The sequence below is a fragment of the Garra rufa genome, chromosome 13 (assembly GCF_049309525.1).
Source record: "Garra rufa chromosome 13, GarRuf1.0, whole genome shotgun sequence".
Classification (NCBI taxonomy): domain Eukaryota; kingdom Metazoa; phylum Chordata; class Actinopteri; order Cypriniformes; family Cyprinidae; genus Garra; species Garra rufa.
In genome coordinates, this window is record NC_133373.1 from 31,777,116 (window position 1) to 31,796,482 (window position 19,367).

General features: G+C 42.6%; 1 protein-coding gene across 1 annotated transcript in view; it reads right to left on the reverse strand.

The window, feature by feature from the left end:
• Positions 1–1,835: 1,835 nt before the first annotated feature.
• LOC141348477 (uncharacterized) overlaps positions 1,836–19,367 on the reverse strand; it is a 46,036-nt gene continuing 28,504 nt past the window's right edge. Inside the window, 10 exon segments of the mRNA XM_073852771.1 lie at positions 1,836–1,897; positions 3,466–3,624; positions 3,933–4,079; positions 4,454–4,618; positions 4,709–4,852; positions 4,965–4,994; positions 5,096–5,269; positions 5,357–5,506; positions 8,091–8,255; positions 8,353–8,502. Of these exon segments, the coding sequence (XP_073708872.1) occupies positions 1,836–1,897; positions 3,466–3,624; positions 3,933–4,079; positions 4,454–4,618; positions 4,709–4,852; positions 4,965–4,994; positions 5,096–5,269; positions 5,357–5,506; positions 8,091–8,255; positions 8,353–8,502 (1,346 nt within the window).

The following is a 19,367-nucleotide window of genomic DNA, read 5'->3' on the forward strand; positions in this document are numbered from 1 at the left end:
ATGCCTATCAACTGGCCGTTCAAAATGCTGAAAAGAGACAATTGATGAATAAGAACAGATGGGACAAGAAAGTTACAGCGGCTTCAGTTGACGTCGGTGATCGTGTCTTAGTAAAGAACGTCAACATTCGAAGAAAACACAAGATTGCAGATCGCTGGGAATCTACAGTATATGTGGTAACCAAGCAGCCAAATGCAGAGATTCCTGTTTATGTTGTCCGGCCTGAGAATGCTGATGGCCCTGAGCGTATCCTGCACAGAGACCTTTTACTCCCATGTGGGTTTCTTCCAGCAAGTCCTTCTGAGGATGATGAAGTTCCCGCAGCTACAGTGACACGTCCACGCAGAGTGCGTAAAAGTAATTCGGAAGAAGAAGAACGTCGTGGTGAAATTCAGGAAGCTGAGAGTCCACAAGTGTCTCTAAATCCTTATGCCCCAGAGTTTCAGTTGGGGACCGCATCACAAGACGTCCCTGATTCCTCCTTTATTCTCAATGTGTCAAATGATCAAGAAGTTGAAATGAACCCAGGTGACTCGCAAAGGGATGAACCTGACGAGAGAGAAATTGAAGAGTGTTACGAGACAGAAGTTCAGCAAGATGCTTCATCTTTAGTGGAGGAAGATGTTAATGTGTCCGTACAGCATGATGAGTTAAGTGCGGAAGAAAGACGTGATTCTTTTGTTGGGCTGAGAAGGTCCCAAAGAGAAAAGAGACCCCCAAGTAAATTGAAAGATTATGTTGGTTGGAAAGCCCAATGTGTGCAACAAAGTGTAAATGTAGAATCCCAACCCAACTACTTCAGTCAAGTACTTGAAATGATGCAGCAACAAATGAGAGTGCAACAAACTCAAGGTGAACTATTGTTTAGCCTTATGGGTCATGTATCAAACTAAGTATCTAAACTCAGAGTGAACTGTTGTTTAGCCTTAAGGGTCAGACAATTAATTAAGTATCTGATGAGGACATCAGAGTTTTGAGCAGGGGAGGATGTAACCCACTCAAATAATTGCACTAATGGATTGATGGAAGATTTCTGTCAATGTATAAAACTGAGAATAATCATTCCTTTATTCACATTTTTTATGTATTTTATTTTTTGTTTTTACTTAATGCATAGCATGTTCAGGTATGTAAAACAAATGTATTTTTGTTTGTTCTGTTGTAAAATTGAAGTGTCTATTAGAAGTTGCGTCGATGGTTGCTGACGTCACTTTTGCGCCAGCTCGTGGTGAGAAATGCAAGCGGAGTTTTGGCTGTGCATAATCTTTTCCATCCTCGCTAATTTTCACTTTAAATGTATACCTGAACTGTTTTATTGCATTAGGTGAGTCACAAATATTATTATTTTTCACATATTTGTTCTGTATTTTTATTTGTTAATATCAGATGGAATGGATTATTACTTCTGTTCGTGAATCGTACAAAGTACACAAAAAGGACAAATGTAAATTCATTTTCTCATGTTAGTAGCATTGTTAAACATGGTTGTACAATCGTTTGGTGGAAAATATGTTGTAAGTTCAAGTTAACAATGTTATACGAAGTTAATGGAAGTTAATTCGGCTGACGTCACTTTTGCGCCAGCTCGTGGTGAGAAATGCAAGCGGAGTTTTGGCTGTGCATAATCTTTTCCATCCTCGATAATTCCCACTTTAAATGTATACCTGAACTGTTTTATTGCATTAGTGATCGGAGGAGAGTGTGCGTGCTTGATGAGATCGGACTGTTTCAACGCATCGTGATCGTTTTGGACTCTGTTTCAACTCATCGTGATCGTTTTGGATTCGTGCCAGGAGGGGCGGAGCGTTGGATTTCGTTAAGGAGGGGTTGCGCAATCAGAAGGCTCGTTCGTTTAAAGGACGGAAAAGTTTCTTCATCATTCGTTCCAACGAGGAATCTGTAGGCATTCAATTCATACACGCATACTGACTGAACTGAGTCAAACACATTCCAACTTCATTCAGGATTCAGTATTCATCTGCATTTGTTTTGATTGTTTGGACTATTTCTTTTATTTTATTATAATTTTGTTTTCTTTGTCTTCAATATTAATTGTTGACTGACAACATTACTGTTTAAGGGTTGAATTGAAATCAGCTGAAGATATATAGATCTGTTTTGTTTTGAATATGTGAAAAGGTTTTCAAGCACATTGCATTGAAAAAGGAAAGAGAAAGCAAGAAGGAGAAACACATTGAATACAAGTTTTCTGTTAAACTAATTTCTGTTTGTGTCTTATTCAAGCAGTTAGTGATCATATCTAAATTGAATCAAGTGCAGACACATTTTATGAACACAATTTATTTTGTATATTTTTTTTTTTTTGTGTTTAATGTGAAGATCCCGAACCCGAGCCTCCAAGTTATTTTAATTATTATTAATTACACGTATTTGGTGAGCTCAGACCCGGTAGATATTTTTCCTCCTTTTCATGTAAATCCAAGGAACGGGTTACAACAACACGTCCTCTTTTCCCCAGACATGTCCTCTTTTTGGACTTAAAAATGCTTCCGGATTCCTAAATCGCTCAAAATGTCCGGGATTCGGCTTTTGCTTTCCACAGTGGCCATTCATTGTGTGCGTTTTTGTATTAAGCCTCGCGCGGAACTGTTTTCTTAATCCCGCTTCTGCAAACATTTTAATATTGAATATAATTTTCGCGCATCACGGAGTCGCTATCAATATGCGGAATATTTAAATCGTTTTGAATTCAGCTCGCCTCGTGTTGGATGTGGGGTTGCCAAATCTGCATTTTTACCACGAAATTGGGCTGATTTAAAACTGTTGTGCCTGGTTTATTTCCTCCCGTGGGTTAAAAGTATGAAATATTGCATAAATTCGATTTGATTGAAATGCTTGTATTGAAACATTTTGCATTCGTCATCTGATAAAACTTTGGTAGATATTAGTTTTGTGAAGGATGGCCACTTTTTAGCTGTGTTTATGATCAATCTGCATAACGGTGAATGTAAAATAGTTTTGGTATGGAAATGACAATTTTGATAACAAAACTAGGACCCTAAATCCCCCACCCCCGTCCTACATCCTCTTTTTTGAAAACTAAAATATGGTCACTCTATGTTAGGCTGACCATACGTCCTCTTTTCCCCGGACATGTCCTCTTTTTGGACTTAGTGAAATGCATCCGGCCGGGATTCCTAAATCACCCAAAATGTCAGGGTCCGGCTTTTGCTTTCTACAGTCGCCATTCATTGTGTGTGTTTTTGTATGGAAATTAAATATTTTGATAACCCTTCCCTCGGTTCTACATCCTCTTTTTTGAAAACTAAAATATGGTCACCCTACCCTGTTACATAAATACAATAAAACACAGAACTACATAGACTACAATGAACGCTAAAATAAAAATTGGAATATAAAATCAAGAAAGCTGAAAATATGTGAATTAATTAAAATGCAGTCGTTTATTTTGGCTTGCTCTGTTTCAACAATGTGATTCCTTACCTTTCTGGCAAAGTGGACCCTCTGAAGGGAGAGCTTGAATGCATCCACAAGTACCTCCCACAATGCCATCACACACCTGATAGGCCCTGCAGGTGTCATTGGTCCAAACATGACTCTCCTCACACTTGCACTCATATTCTGTTCCATTTAACCCACACACTAACAAAACAAAAAGCAGACTTTTAAGGTACAGTATATTGAAAGAGTCAGTTAGAGGTCACCTAAATAACTCATGTTATTAATTACATATTACAATGTGTCGAAATATATTATGGTAGTATCTTTGTGTTTATGTGCATGTTAATATCCAAAGGCATAAGTCTACACTTATGTGGGAACAGAGGCGAAATACACTGCCTCACCACCAAGACCCCAAATTTGACAATTTTTTGGAGTCTTAGAACATGATAAGCAATATGAAAATAATCTTATTCAAACTCTCAAACACAGGCACTTTCTGATCTCACCAGTAGTCATGTCGATATCTGTGATATTTATGCTGTTGCTCAGAGTGAGAGGAAGGCTGATGTTTGTGAAAAGATTTCTTAAGTAGTCCACCAGGAACAAGTCAAAGAATCTTACATCAAAGTCAATGAAGTAATCAGAAGGTGGTACTGCAAGAACAAACAGAAGCAGTTCAATCAGAACAAAAGTGAAACTATGTACCTTCAAAGTAAAAAACAGGTTTTTCTTGATGCCGTCCTTTTTTGGAATGTTGATATGTTGCTGTTTGTTTGTCGAGCTCTTACTCGGCAATAGAGATCAACTGATACTAATTCATATTATTTTTATATTCAAGTATCCAATTACTTACATGCTGAACCAATTTTAATAATATGGTTTTTAACACAATAACTGAATGATCATTAGACTACAACAATAAAAACATGAAATCCATTTTGAATATTTTATGAATAATAAAAAGATTCGTTTTATTTTTGTTTTATTTTTTATTTTTATGCAATGTTCTGCAATCTAAATGGCTTACCTTCTTTTAACTGGCAGAACTGTCCGTCAGTTGGAAGGGCATTGATACATGTACATGAACCATCAGTGATGTCATCACAGGCCTCGTATGAGTGACACGTGTCGTTCGGCCAAACAAACAGACCCTCACATTTACACTGATACTGGGTTTGGTTCAGTGAACACACTGGAAAGCAGAATCCACAAATTCATCATTCATTAATGGTAGTATTTATAATGCATAAAGTACATTACAAAGCAGAGCCAAAGATCATACCAGTCGTCATGTTGATTTCTGTAATGTTAGTGGTGTCACTGACTGTGTAGGGCAAATTGAAAGACATCAGAAAGGTCCTCAGCTGATCAATGACGGCAATATTCTCCACATCAATTTGGATTTCAGTTAGATATTCAGCAGAGACTGGAGTCATTGTAGGGAAGATAAAAATAGTTAGGAATATTCACCCTTCTTATAATATGCAGGAAATGTTACAATGATCTCGATAACGAGATTGAAGTCTGTTTTTATCTACCTGATGGTGGTTGCCCACATGCTGTGTTATCTTTCAGGAAAAGGATGAGAATTTATTAGAAAAAACAGTTCAAGTAACAGTAAGTGGCTGATAGAACTTTTGTATGATTACAAAGAGGAAATTCTGCTTACTTGTCATCTCGCTGACTGCTTGACAGAACTGTCTGTCACTTGGAATATTATTGATGCAGCTGCATGTGTTGTTAATGATGCTGTCACAGCTCCCATACTGTTCGCATGTATTACACGGCCAGAAATATTGGTCCTCACATATGCACTTGTATCCACTGTCATTGAAATTGCACACTACGAAAGGATACAACGACAAAGTAAGCTGATTTCTAACAGATCAGCACTGTATTTATGTTCAGAAGGTCATGTAATATTCTTTACCTGTTGTGATATCCATATCTAATACTTCAACCACCTCACTAAACTGAAGTGGAAAGGTGATGTTCTGCAGATATCGCTTCATCTCATCGATCACAGAGATGCTTGATGATTCCAGCTCAATTTCAAACAAGAAATCTGTGAAGGGCAGTTCTGTGAAAGAATCAACAAGCACGTCGTCAGCTTGGTATTTCCATTGCATTTAGAGTGTACATTTACAATACTGCATTTTTCATCACACTATTCATATAATTAATTACACTAACAAAAGTCATGTGTACAAGTAAGCAGGCTATGTATTAAGTAAACTTATACTACGGGGCTGTTAAATGATTGAATCTGATTGGCTGACGAACGTTCTAAGGTGTGCAATTATTTTCAGGGAAACGCATGGCAAATGTAGTTCCAGGCAGGTCTTGACTGCATTACATGTCTATATCAATTTGCCACATGATTTCAGTTATTTTAAAGGTCATTACAGCCTAAAACAGCAAAATAACCAAAACTCACAAAATTGTCCAAACAAATAAATACAGTAAACAATATGATAAAAAGATTATTTCCATGTTTTTGCCACAAAATTAGGTTTTACACACACATACAGTTTGACGCACACACATACAGACTTTGTAAATAGTGGCAAAGGAAAACTGGCCATCATACACTACAGGACAGACTATCATACACTCATACACACAAGTTGTTCCAATCACAACAAACTCATGGAGAAACGTGCACCTTGTTGCAGACGCCATTGTTGTTATACATATTTGTGATGTTCGCGAACAAATTACGGACTTACTGCTTGTTCTCTCTCTTCTTCTTTAACTTTCAATGCTGGTTATTTCAATGACTGACTTGTTGCATGCCAGTCTGTTGTTGTGGGGGCATATTCAGGCACCGAAACGTGATGCTGAATGAAACAAACTGTGATTGGTTGTTTGACATGTCGGTCAAACGGGCTTATGGGCAGGCCTTGGCCAATGAAAGCTGCCATGAATTCCAGACCTTCAGCCGTCAGTCTGAAGGTCTGGCTACGCGAGACTAGACTGGCCCTGACTTTCAGCAACTAGCGTCAACTTCTCCAGACTGTAAATTGGCAGAAAATCAGGCCAAAAAACATTTAGTGTATTCCAGTCTGCTATCAACAGCTCAAGCCTTGTTACTATGTCTAAAACAATGTTTTGGAATTAGCAACAGAGGTGTTGGATTAGATAAGAAATTAATAATATTTACAATAGCATTTTAAGGACAAAAACCGGATGAATGCCTTGAAATATGTTCTCTGATCGATACCTTGAGGTGTGGTAACATTAGTATAGAGTGTTTTCACAACACGTCATCAATCGGCCATATTGGCGGCACTGAACATAAACAATGCCACTGAACTGAACAAAACTGACAGATTTTGCTGATTATTGCTGCTGAAATTGGTCAATTACGGTCATGTTTTGGGATGTACTAATCAGTACTATAGACTGCCAAAAGTTATAACAAATCAAGGAGAAGAGTGCAAAAAAGAAAGAGTGTCTGAGGAAAGAAAGCGTTTGCGGTTGTCCAAACTGAACGAGGATTTCCAGGGCAAGAATCTTGACAACATTTGTGTTTGTTCTTATCATTTCCAGTCAGGTAGGTGAAATATTAGGCTAATATCTTAATTAATACTGCTTGTACGTATCTTTACCACTTATTAACTTTAGTTTGTCAAAATATTACCAAGTCCTTGTTTATATGATTTAGAAGCTTCCACATGTTTTTCTTGTGGTTTAGCATAAATTAGCACATTGTATTCAGTAGTACATTAATCATGAAATCCATGCTTTTGTTTTCAGCCAAGTATCTCCAATACGGCCATGCATCCAAGTAACTGACCAAATCGTAACATAAGTGCAAACCCTTTATAAGCAGATTAATTGACTTCGGTCCGTTGAATTCTTAGAAAATAATGCACACCCGAGCATTATTTTCTAAGAATTCAATGGCCAGTCGTCAATTATTCCTTACACTGTTTATTATTAACAATCCGTATAGATACAGATAAAAAAACTGTACAAAACTGGTGACTGTGGTTGCTAGAATTTAAAGGAGTCCATTCATTCGCATTCGGAGATCGACACTTCTTGACTGGCAAGACGGCTGCGAGCGGAAACCCTAACAGTGTAAGTGAGTTGTTCAAAACCTTTCTTTTTAGTAAACTCTGTGTACACAAACAATGTTCTCAATGCTCAAGTTCATGTGTAGAGACCCAGGCGATACTTCGAGCAAAGTTTCATGGTGTGTCGAGCCTTCTTAGTGTTGTAAAAATATCGATTTTGATGCGCTCAAATTTATGCCCCTAGAACTCCCGTTCACCTGCCATTGACCATAAAACGAAATCACGGTCAATCTCAAAAACAGCTAATTTCTCGTAATTATGCTTTTAGATATGTTTGTCTAGTTTACAGTAAAAAAACAGCCCAGGTTGCATTTTGGCAATAGTTATCCTTTAACTGCCAACATTTCTAGACATTATGGGACATTTTGGTGCCCAAATATTTACAGTATACATATTTGTTGACTTAAATATGTACTGATATCATATAATGTGTATTTTCATTGTTTTCGTATCATCCTTTCCTATCAAAATGCTTGCTACGGATGCGAAAAGCAGAAAATCGAACCTGATCCGAACTTTTTTATGACAGATAGAAGTATCAGAGGCAGTGTGTAAATGTGATTGACACAACACAATTCTTACCGCTCTCCAGCACACACATCTCTCCATCACTGGGAATGCCGTTGATACATCCACATGAGCCAAAACTGACCTCACCACAGGCCTTATATGTCTGGCAGTTGTTGTATGACCATGCATAACCATTTTCGCATACACACTGGTAGTCGGTCACATTTGGTTGACACACTAATGGAAATATAACACAATGTTGACACAACATTTAAGAAAATGAAGAAGTAAGAATGACGTAAATGGCTTTGGAACACCAGTTTGACAGGCTCACCTGTTGTAATGTTTGCAGCAGTAACTTCAGTGCTGTTGTCCAGTTGAAGAGGAAACATGATGGAGGCCAAAGACGCTCTGATCTGTTCAATCACCACAGCTTGCGATGCATTCACCTCAACAACCACAATGAACTCCAATAGCTCTGAACCTTTGGGGAAAAGGATGAGATATTATAGAAGGCTTGTACTCTTTAAATAAATGCTGAGACAAAATCACAAAAAACAATGACAAAGCATATTACATTATGTAATAAATGTATCTTTATTTATATATCCATATCATCAAACCATTATTAGTATAGTGTGTATGAGTAAAGGTGAATCAGACCTGCGCTTCTTGGTATTCTGTGATGCAGTTGGCCATCTATGTAGCTAAACTGGAATAAAAAAAAAACACAAAAATAGATTTATTTACATATAAACATTTATCATCTGACTTATTGCTATAAACTTAATGTTAAATAATTAAAATATGCTTTTAATGGATAAATATTTAATTCCTACTCAAAATAATATATTAGTGCAAGTTAATCTAAAAAAGACAGGAGTCTCATTCTAGGGAATCTTATTCATATAGTTTGTTTTTACGCTCCTGCGGTATAAATAAACCTCACCTACCTCTAAATCTATATTTGTTTCTGGAAAATTAAGTGTTTCCACAACACATTCATGAGTCAGGAGGACAGCTATGACGATTCCTACGCAGTACTTTAAAACTTGTCCTGTATCTAAGAAAATGAGAAATTAAACATGATATAAACAGATAAAAGTCAAACATTTATTAGCACTTAATCTGGAAATTATAGGTCTTGGAAAAGAAAACTGAAAATGAAATTTGACATGAATTCTGTTTTATTCAACGCAAATGTTTAAACCAACAGTGACAATGTTTGAAGCACAAGAGAAACAAATGTGATTTCAGTGAGATAAATCAAGCCACAACAGTGTAATAAGTGTTATAAGACAAATGAGTAGTATCTTGCATTACAGCAGTTTTGTGACAAAAGTAGTTATAGTGAATCAAAAATAATTTGTAGTATATTATACCTTGACCAGCCATGTTTCTCTCTGATTTATGTCAAAATCACGTCAACATAATTCTTCAGAACAAAAGGCAATTTTAGGCTCATCCAGACACATTAAATCTGTAAAATAGGAAATTCTGTCATATACTGTACAATCAGAGAACAAAGATACAACTGAACAATAAGACTAAATTTTGATTAAAGATGTTTATGGTCTTTTGTAATGACCTGTGCTCAAAATAACAATACTTTCATGGTTTTGTCACATATGACCATAAATACAATAAAATTTAATCCCTTAAAAAAATCTGAAGCACTATATGTTTGAACATTTTATCCATTATTTGTAGCTACAGCAGGCTACATTAGGGTTGAATCTTTCATGGAGTTACCTCGCGATCAATCAGAACATTCATTTCATTATAAATTACAATGACACAAACTGAAAGTACAAATAAGTATTTGTTGCTGCATTAGCTCACCTGAAGTTAAGTCAAATTGCTTAAACTCCTCTTTTTTTACACTAATAACAGACTCAATCAAAGACAACTTTCAAAAGTACAGCACTGAACAGCACATTTCAGGTAAGGTAAGCATTTCCTTCAAAAAATACTTTTAAAGTACTTCAGAAAGGCAGTTTACAGCAGATTTATGTTTGAAAGAATAAACACGCTGATTTGTCACTCTTACCTTGCCTCTGGAAAGAACCATGAAGAGATGCCGAACTCGTTTCTCAGGGTCTGAGATTTTGTTTCCTTGTCAAATGATCCACCTACAAAATCTTCCTGGAATTAGCGTGTCTTTGTGCAGGTCACCACAATAATGTGACTGCTGTGGGTCACCTGCTAGACAAGTTTAATTCCCTCTATTATTTCCTTGTTCTCTTGTGTGAACACAACAGAGTGGATGGCGGCATTACAATGAAACAGTATAAGGGCTTGTGGGCTACATTATCAGGAGTGAATCATGTATAATAGGTTATATATTTACATATATTGGCACATTTTGCTTAGACAGTATTAGAAATATAGTGACACTTTTCTGAAATTCAATCAATCAAACTACCTTATTTGATCTAAAGTATAATAAATAGATTTATTATGTTCAATCAACTTGCTGTTATGCATTTGTATAAATAAGAAAATGTGTTTTCATGGGTGGAGTTTAAAATCTACTATCTATTATCGTCATTGCATAATTGTATGTACACTCCTAACAGTATCTGTGAAAGGGAGAATTTGAGAGTTGTTATGCAGGATTCAACAGATTCCTTTTTTTCTCAGTGAATATTATTTATCTCGTAACAAATGCACAACATTGTCTTGGGCTCTGCGCCTAGAGGGTCCCACTAAAGTCAGAGGGGGGTGAGGTCCTCACATTAAAACGTATAGTAATCCACAAGACTTTCATTAGCTTTTTCAGGTGTGCCTTCTTGATCAGGACTTGAAGCCTGGAGCAAAACTGTGAAATCAAACTTGCTCTCAGTTTGAAAGCAAACTGAATAGCCAATCAGAATCCATCCTGCTTTAAAGAGCTTAAGCATTTAAAACAACAGATGACATAACTTGAGTGCATACTTATAATAAACAAAAGTATTGTGTGTTGAAGTGGACACTAAATTAGCTATCATTATAGTTATCTTTATTGTTATAGTTCTTGGTATAAAAAGGGCCTTTAATCTGTAATAACCATACCATACCATAAGCAAAACCATATTTTGCCTAATTAAGGTATAATGTAATGAGAACATTAAGCACTTATGCAGCTGCCAGTGGTAGTTTTGCTTTGTAAGCGGAAACAAATATGACAAAGATGCAGACTGACAGCATTTTCATTTCAAAACTATTTTACTTAGGTAATCTTCACTCATATCTAACAGGGCCATCAAGGTTATATGACAACACTGTTGTGAGAAACAAACACTGCAGACAGCTGTCAAAAAAACATTTTTTTTAACTGGTATGAATTTTGTGTGTTACCTATGGTTAGCAATAGCATGTATCATTTTTATATTATATAATATATGACCTTGGACCACAAAACCAGTCATAAGTTGCATGGGTATATTTGTAGCAATAGCCAAAAATACATTGTATGGGTCAAAATTGTCGTTTTATAAATGTCTATTTAAAAAAATTGAGCCTTATGACTGGTTTTGTGGTCCAGGGACAGATATTTCACAGAAGAAAATAACCACAAATTTATTTTGATTAGTGATTTCCAGACAGTGCAAAAACTTACAGTGACTACCAACGAAAGTAAACAGAATGGAAATCATATGATGCGGCAACATCTTACGAAAACCTGCAATAGAGATACCCGGAGACACCTATCAACAAACAATACAGCAAATGTGTGTATGTTTTAACTCAAGTGTTATTACAGTACCAACCTGTTACATGAAAGATGTTCAAAAACACTACTGAAAAGGAAACATGATCTGTTTTATCTCTAGCGTCAACCCTCTGAAACCCTGTCTGCTGAACTTGAGCCAAACCCACTTTGTTCAGCTTTTCAACTGTTTTTTCCCGCAGGCAAAAGCTGATTATACATTAAGATTGACAGGCAGTCATTGGCTTTTACGAAGCTCCTCCGCTCTTGTATGGCACTGACCTCACGTTTATAGAAATTACTTACCTGTTAAGTTAGAGTTTCTTTGTAATAGGTTTAAGTCTTTTTTGGGGTTTTCTCAATTGGCAACACACTAAAACCAAACCGTTTCAAAAAGGCACGTCAGAAGAGTGCATCTGCCCCCTGCTGTCCGCCCAGAGCCATGGTAACATTACCTGTTATTATGTGGATAATATTTTCAGGTCTGACCCAGACTAGAAACATGATGTTGATTTACAATACATTTAATTGTACAGTTTTACATATTTTAAGTACCTAAATTGACATACATTATATTTTACATATAATTCACATACATTTTTAACTCAGTACAGTATAATCAGTAAATGTTAGACCTACACATATTTTGTAAACTAGTAAAATTATATATATATATATATATAAAAAGCAATGATCAAATTATACAAATGCATCTCAAGTGTGTAGCTACCTGCGTTCCTTATTCTCTCTCTCCCTCCACTTTTCAGTCTGCTTTTAAACTGATCTCTCAAGAAGATTAGGCATGCAGAATAATTGTTTTATTAGTGTTGATTTTTCATTAATAGTTTGTTTGATCCAAAAAAGTTGGTTCACAGTACACAAATTGTGATACGAGGTTTTTGTCATTTCAAACTGAGCACAAAAGTTGGCAGCCCTGCTGTTATTTTTTTCTGAAGTTTCCTGAAGCTATGTGTAGGATAAATCACTGTGAGAATGTTGTTGTGACAGCTCCAGCACTCTAACACACAAATATATTAGTTTAAGGAAAAAGCGTACATGTTGGTGATGAACATTTAGAGTTTTTCTATTAAGATAAAGGGACAAAAGGAAGAAACCAATGACATAAACAAACAGAACAGTGACACAAAGTGATTTTGTATTTTATTAATAGTAACATGCATGTTATTACTTTTTCAAAGGTATATTTTAATTTAAGCTGTATTATGTTGTATGAAACTCTCAAAAAAATATAATTCTTTAAAATATGAAGCATGTAATTCTCACTGCTGACTCCAGATAATTTGTCCAGATATATGTTTGAGGTTAAAAGTCTGATCAATTGTCATTGACATTCCAATAACAGTAAAAGAAGTGTACATTTATGTCTATTAAAACGTCTCGGGTTACTATTGTAACCTTAGTTCCCTGAGGGAACGAGACGCCGCGTCAGGAACGCTATGGGGAACGCCATTGGCGGGCCGCACTCTGAACTGTGTATAACAACCAATGAAATGACGGGAGTGACGTCACAGGCGCGGTGACGTCATCGACCGGGAAGTATAAAGCGCGTGCGTTTGAAGCCGGCGGCAGCTCTTTTAGGAATGAAGCGAGCGCCGCAGGGTGCGGGAATTATGGTCCGAGACGCGGCGTCTCGTTCCCTCAGGGAACTAAGGTTACAATAGTAACCCGAGACGTTCCCTTCCGGGAACTCGAGCCGCGTCAGGAACGCTATGGGGAACGAGACTACCAACGCTTCCATAATTTCCGAGCCCTGCGAGTGTCTGCTCAACCAGGGTGGAAAGAGAGAGAGCCCTTGTCTAGCATTACGCGGACAAAAAAGGCCCTGTAGTCCTCGGCCCTCGGGCACACGAGGAATGGTAGTCTTCCTCTGTCTGGTCGCCAGCCAGAACGAGAGGTACTCTGCGGCCCTCAGGCACACGCAGAGTCTTAGTCCTTTGTCTGGGGGTTAGCCAGAACAAGAGGGACCGAATGACCACTGTCTAGCACTCGGCGGACAGATGGTATATGGTAGTCCTCGGTCCAAGAGGACACAGCACTCGACCTCGAGAGTGCTCCCCGGCCCGCAGGCACACGGGGAATGGGGTTCTACCTCTGTCTGGTCTCCAGCCAGAGTGAGAGGTACTCCACGGCCCTCGGGCACACGCAGAGTCTTAGTCCTTTGTCTGGGAGTTAGCCAGAACAAGAGGGACCGGATGACCACTGTCTAGCACTCGGCGGACAGATGGTGTTAGGTAGTCCTCGGTCCGCAGACCCACGAGGACAGTGCACTCGACCCCAAGAGTGCTCCTCGGCCCGCAGGCACACGAGGAATGGAGGTCTTCCTCCGTCTGGTCGCCAGCCAGAACGAGAGGTACTCCGCGGCCCTCAGGCACACGCAGAGTCTTAGTCCTTTGTCTGGGGGTTAGCCAGAACAAGAGGGACCGAATGACCACTGTCTAGCACTCGGCGGACAGATGGTGTAGGTAGTCCTTGGTCCAGGAGGACAATGCACTCGACCTCGAGAGTGCTCCCCGGCCCGCAGGCACACGGGGAATGGGGTTCTACCTCTGTCTGGTCTCCAACCAGAGCGAGAGGTGCTCCTCGGCCCTCGGGCACACGAGGAGTCTTAGTCCTTTGTCTGGGAGTAGCCAGAACAAGAGGGACTGCAACGACCACTGTCTAGCACTCGGCGGACAGATGGTGTTAGGTAGTCCTCGGTCCGCAGACCCACGAGGACAGTGCACTCGACCCCAAGAGTGCTCCTCGGCCCGCAGGCACACGAGGAATAGAGGTCTTCCTCTGTCTGGTCGCCAGCCAGAACGAGAGGTACTCCGCGGCCCTCAGGCACACGCAGAGTCTTAGTCCTTTGTCTGGGAGTTAGCCAGAACAAGAGGGACCGAATGACCACTGTCTAGCACTCGGCGGACAGATGGTGTAAGGCAGTCCTCGGTCCGCAGACCCACGAGGACGGTGAACTTGACCTCAAGGCTCCTCGGCCCTCGGGCACACGAGGAGAGGGTGATCCTTTGTTTGGGGGTACAGCCAGAACAAGAGGGATCCAAGGCTCGGCCTGGAGCTCCGCCAGGACGCGAGGGAATAGGCCATTGTCTAGCATTCCGCGGACAAGAGGGCACTGCAATCCCCGGCCCTCGGGCACACGGGGAAGACAGTAGGGGCCTCTGCGTGGTAGCCAACCAGCGCGTGAGGCACTCCTCGGCCTTATTCTAAGGCAGACGAGGAGTCTTAGTCCTTGGTCTGGGAAGAGGCCAGAATACCAGAGGGACCGAACTACACTCGGTCTGATAGCACACTGCGTCAGAACACGAGGACAATTAAGCCATTGTCTAGCATTCCGCGGACAAGAGGGCTGTACAGTTCTCGGCCTCCAGGCGCTCAAGAGAACCGTGGACCTCTTGCCTGGTTCGCCAGCCAGTGCAAGAGGCACCCCTCGGCCCTCAGGCACACGAGGAGTCTTAGTCCTTTGTCTGGGGTTTAGCCAGAACAAGAGGGACCGGATGCCACTGTCTAGCACTCAGCGGACAGCTGTTGAGGCAGTCCTCGGCCCTCAGGCACACGAGGAATCTTAGTCCTCTGTCTGGGAGTACGCCCAGAACGAGAGGGAGTAAGACTGGGTCTGATGGCAGCATCAGGGCATTATCTCTCTAGTGGCGAAGTGACTTCTCTTCTCTCCGCAGAAAGAAGGCGCCTTGCGAAGTCTCCTCCTGGCTAGGGAGGTGGCTGACTCTCTAGGCCTAGCGCACTAGGCCGAGAGCACAGCTGAGCCTGGAGCGGCTCTGAGGTCAAGTTCGTAATACCTGACAAATGTCAGGGGCGTGGACCAACCCGTGTCGGGGGCGAGGACCAACCCGCAGCATTGCAGATGTCCTGGAGGGGGACACCTGCTGACAGAGCTTTCTGGAGACAGACAGCCTCAGAAGGAGTAAGTCTTGGCTCCCCATGGAGCTGGGAGACCAGAGGACTTGGAAGTAGTAGGAATGGCATCTGTGATCCATCTACTAATAGCTCTGATCGTGCCACATGTTTTCTTTCTTTCTTTGTGGCCGTATGTGCCCAGTGCTTGCACTGGGCAGATATACTTCCCATTGGTCGCACTCCAAGAATGGAGGTAATAGAGGCTTGAGACCCCTCGAGGTCTCAACCTGAGTGCACCACCGAGGAAACCATACCGACGAGCCCTCACGAGGGGCGTGGTAGGCCAATACGCCGCCACGAACACCCTCAGGATGGAGTGGGCTGGTTTAGTGGGTTTGCGGAGACTCTAGTACTGTACCAGCGGGCAGTAACTTGGTCTAGATGGTGTTCGTGACACCATGAAGCAAACAAGTTCCACTTAAGGTTTCCTCGCAGAGGGAGCTCTGGATAGGAGCAGGGTCTCAACAACCTCGGTTGAGAGACCCGAGTCTATGAGTTGCGCCCCCCCAGGGGCCATACTCATAACTTTCCACCTCTCCATGTGGGGGTAGCAGGCCGCGCCCCCAGCTTGAGAGGGAAGGTCCAAGACCATGGTTGGACTAGCCGTGACTATGCCGGCATGCTCTTTCCAGAACTGCACAGTGATCGGGAGAATGCGTACGGACGCAGCCTCGGCCACGTCTGTACTATGGCGTCCAGTCCGGGCGGACCTGGAGGCACTAAGGAGAACCAAAGAGAACCTTGCGATATCTATCGAGTCGCCAGAGGTCCCATAGTCTCCATGCTTCATTACTTGCTGATGAAGCCTCGATCTCCCGACCGTGGAGAAAACGTGTGACCAGGGGGCTCTTGCCCACTGAGAGGCCACCTAAAGGGGCGTGGTAGGCACTTATGGCCGCCACGTATACCTTTAGAGTGGGGTGAGCTAGCCCTGCGGAAAAGCGAGACTGTAGGAACTCCAGAACTGTACCGACCGGGCAGTTGACTGGGTCTAAGTGGCGCTCGCGGCACCATCTCGCAAATAAGTTCCACTTGAGGCCATACAGTTTCCTCGTAGAGGGAGCTCTGGATTGGAGAAGGGTCTCAACAACCTCGGTTGAGAGACCCGCTCCTATGAGTTGTGCCCCCTCAGGGGCCACACCCATAACCTCTATTTCTCTGGGTGGGGGTGGCATATTGCGCCCCCAGCCTGAGACAGGAGGTCCCTCCTGACGGGAATCTCCCACGGAGAGCCATCGAGGAGAGATACCAGGTCCGAGAACCATACTCGTGCCGGCCAGTACGGGGCTACTAGCAGCAGCCGTACTTAAAACCGACGGACCCGTTCCAGAACTCCCGGGAGCAGAGCGATCGGGGGAAAGGCGTACAGACGCAGCCTCGGCCACGTCTGTGCCATGGCATCCAGCCCCAGTGGAGCTGGAGGAACTAGAGAGTACCAGAGGGGACAGTGCGATGTCTCTTGAGTCGCAAACAGGTCCACCTGTGCCTGGCCAAATATTCTCCAGATCTGCTTCACCACCTCTGGGTGAAGCATCCATTCCCCGGGCCTCAGCCCCTGCCTTGACAGGACGTCTGCTCCCACGTCCAGAGATACTGGACTGCTCTCAGGGAGAGAAGTCTTTCCTTAAGACCATAAGAGGATCCGGTACGCCAGCTTATATAAGGGGCGTGAGCGGATACCTCCTTGATGATTTATATAATAAATCCCCACAGTGCTGACTGCAGCACGTGACGGTTTTTGGGTCTGGAAGGAAACACTTCAGGGTGTGGAACACGGCTAGGATTGCTCCACAGGCCTGGGTTGAGCGGTCACTCATGACCGCCTCCCCATCCGGTGAGGGATGCGTCCGTCGCTAGCTTGACGCGGCGACGAAGAGCTCCCGGAACCGGACCCTGAGAGAGAAACCAGGGTTTCTTCCACATGGCCAAGGCACGTAGGCAGCGCCGCGTGACCTTGATCTTGCAGAATGGGTTTCCCCTCGGGGAGAACCCCCTGGTTTGAGCCACCACTGAAGTGGTCTCATAAGCAGCAGTCCAAGAGGTATCACGTTGGAAGCGGCTGCCATAAGACCTAACAGTACTTGGAACTGTTGACAGTGAGTGGCGGGCCTAGCTTGACCGCATTTACTGCAGTAAGGATCGACTCGATCCGAGCAGGTGACATTCGTGCCTGCATCGTGGTCGAATCCCAGATAACACCTAGATAAGTGGTGTTGAGCTTCAACCCCAATTCTTTCATGAGAGCGAGAACAACACCTCGATGTTGGGCCGCTAACTGTCTTGAGCTGGCCAGAATCGACCAGTCGAGTATGCGGATGCCCTGGAGTCACGGAGGAGCCAGAGCAGCATCCACACACTTCGTGAAAGTTCGGGGTGAGAGAGCTAGGCCGAAAGGAAGTACTCTGTATTGGTGAGCTTTGCCCCTAAAAGCGAACCTGAGAAACTTCCTGTGTTGTGGAAGGATGGAGACGTGAAGTCGAAAATGGGCCGAAGCCCTCCATCCTGGGAACAATGAGGTACTGGCTGTAGAACCCAGACTCTCTACACCGAGGCGGGACCACCTCGATGGCCTCCTCCCTCAGGAGAGTTCTACCTCCTGTTCGATTACCAGACCCTGCTCGGGGTTCACCAGAGCTGTGAAATACCCCGCTGAAAGGCGGCGGCTTGAGCCGAATTGAAATTTTTGCAATAACCTTTCTCTACAGTGCGCAGGACCCACATAGAAATATTTGGCAGTAGTTTCCACGCTGCCAGAAATTCTATTAAGGGAACCAGCCCCTCGCGGCTGGCTTCTGGATTTATCTGAGGAACTGATTCGGTGACCTGTAACAGCGGGCTGGCAGGATACACCTGAATTAGTTGCTCTTAAGACCCCCGCGGGGGTTGCGAACTCTGTTCGCGGGAGATTGTTCGGATCTCCAGAGGGCCGGGAAGGTGTGGTCACCGAGTTTTTCTATGGTGCACCGCAGACCTCCCCGAGAGGGGCTGCCCTCATTGGCCCTATATTTTATTTATTTATTTTCCATAAAGTCAGGGCCGTTTAGCCGAGGACCTCTTAGACCGAAGCACGACCCTCGGACCGGGCTCGGTCTTTGAAGCCCCCGGTCAGGAGTGTCGCTAATCCCGCCCTCTAGGTGTCACCGGAGGGAAACGGGCTGCAACGCTCCTATTATGAGCCTCTATGTGAGGAGCTGGTACACGGCTGGGGTTTTATTATCCCGTCAAGAACCCCAGCACGTGTATCTTTGCTGATCAAGCCTGAAGTTTTCTTTAGGCGGCTTGGAGAGCAAAGACGGAGCCTTCAAGAATGATGCCAGACCGGGAGACAGATAGCTGAAAGCGTCTGTTTAACCCGCGGCGTCATCTTTACTTTCTATTTTTTCCAGATCTAAAAACTCAATATAGATCGGGAAGGACAGAAAGCTCCGTTTGGAAGTGCTGACTTAGTCCGCAGGAAGCAGAACGTTTGCTTTTCTGCGGCTCATATTTGCTTATTTAGCTAATGCACAGTCAGCACAACCACCAGCTCATCATACTGAGGCGATCAGGGGGGGCGGTTGAATACTTTTGACAACGTACTTCACATCAACCTCCTTAGAGGAAGATATGGAAAGCGTTGAAAACCTTTCCTGGAGGGAAGTAACCGCATTGCGGGCTTCCATATCCAGAAAAAAGGTTCACCGATCCACCAGATAGGAGAGGAGATAGGGTATTTAAAACACCCG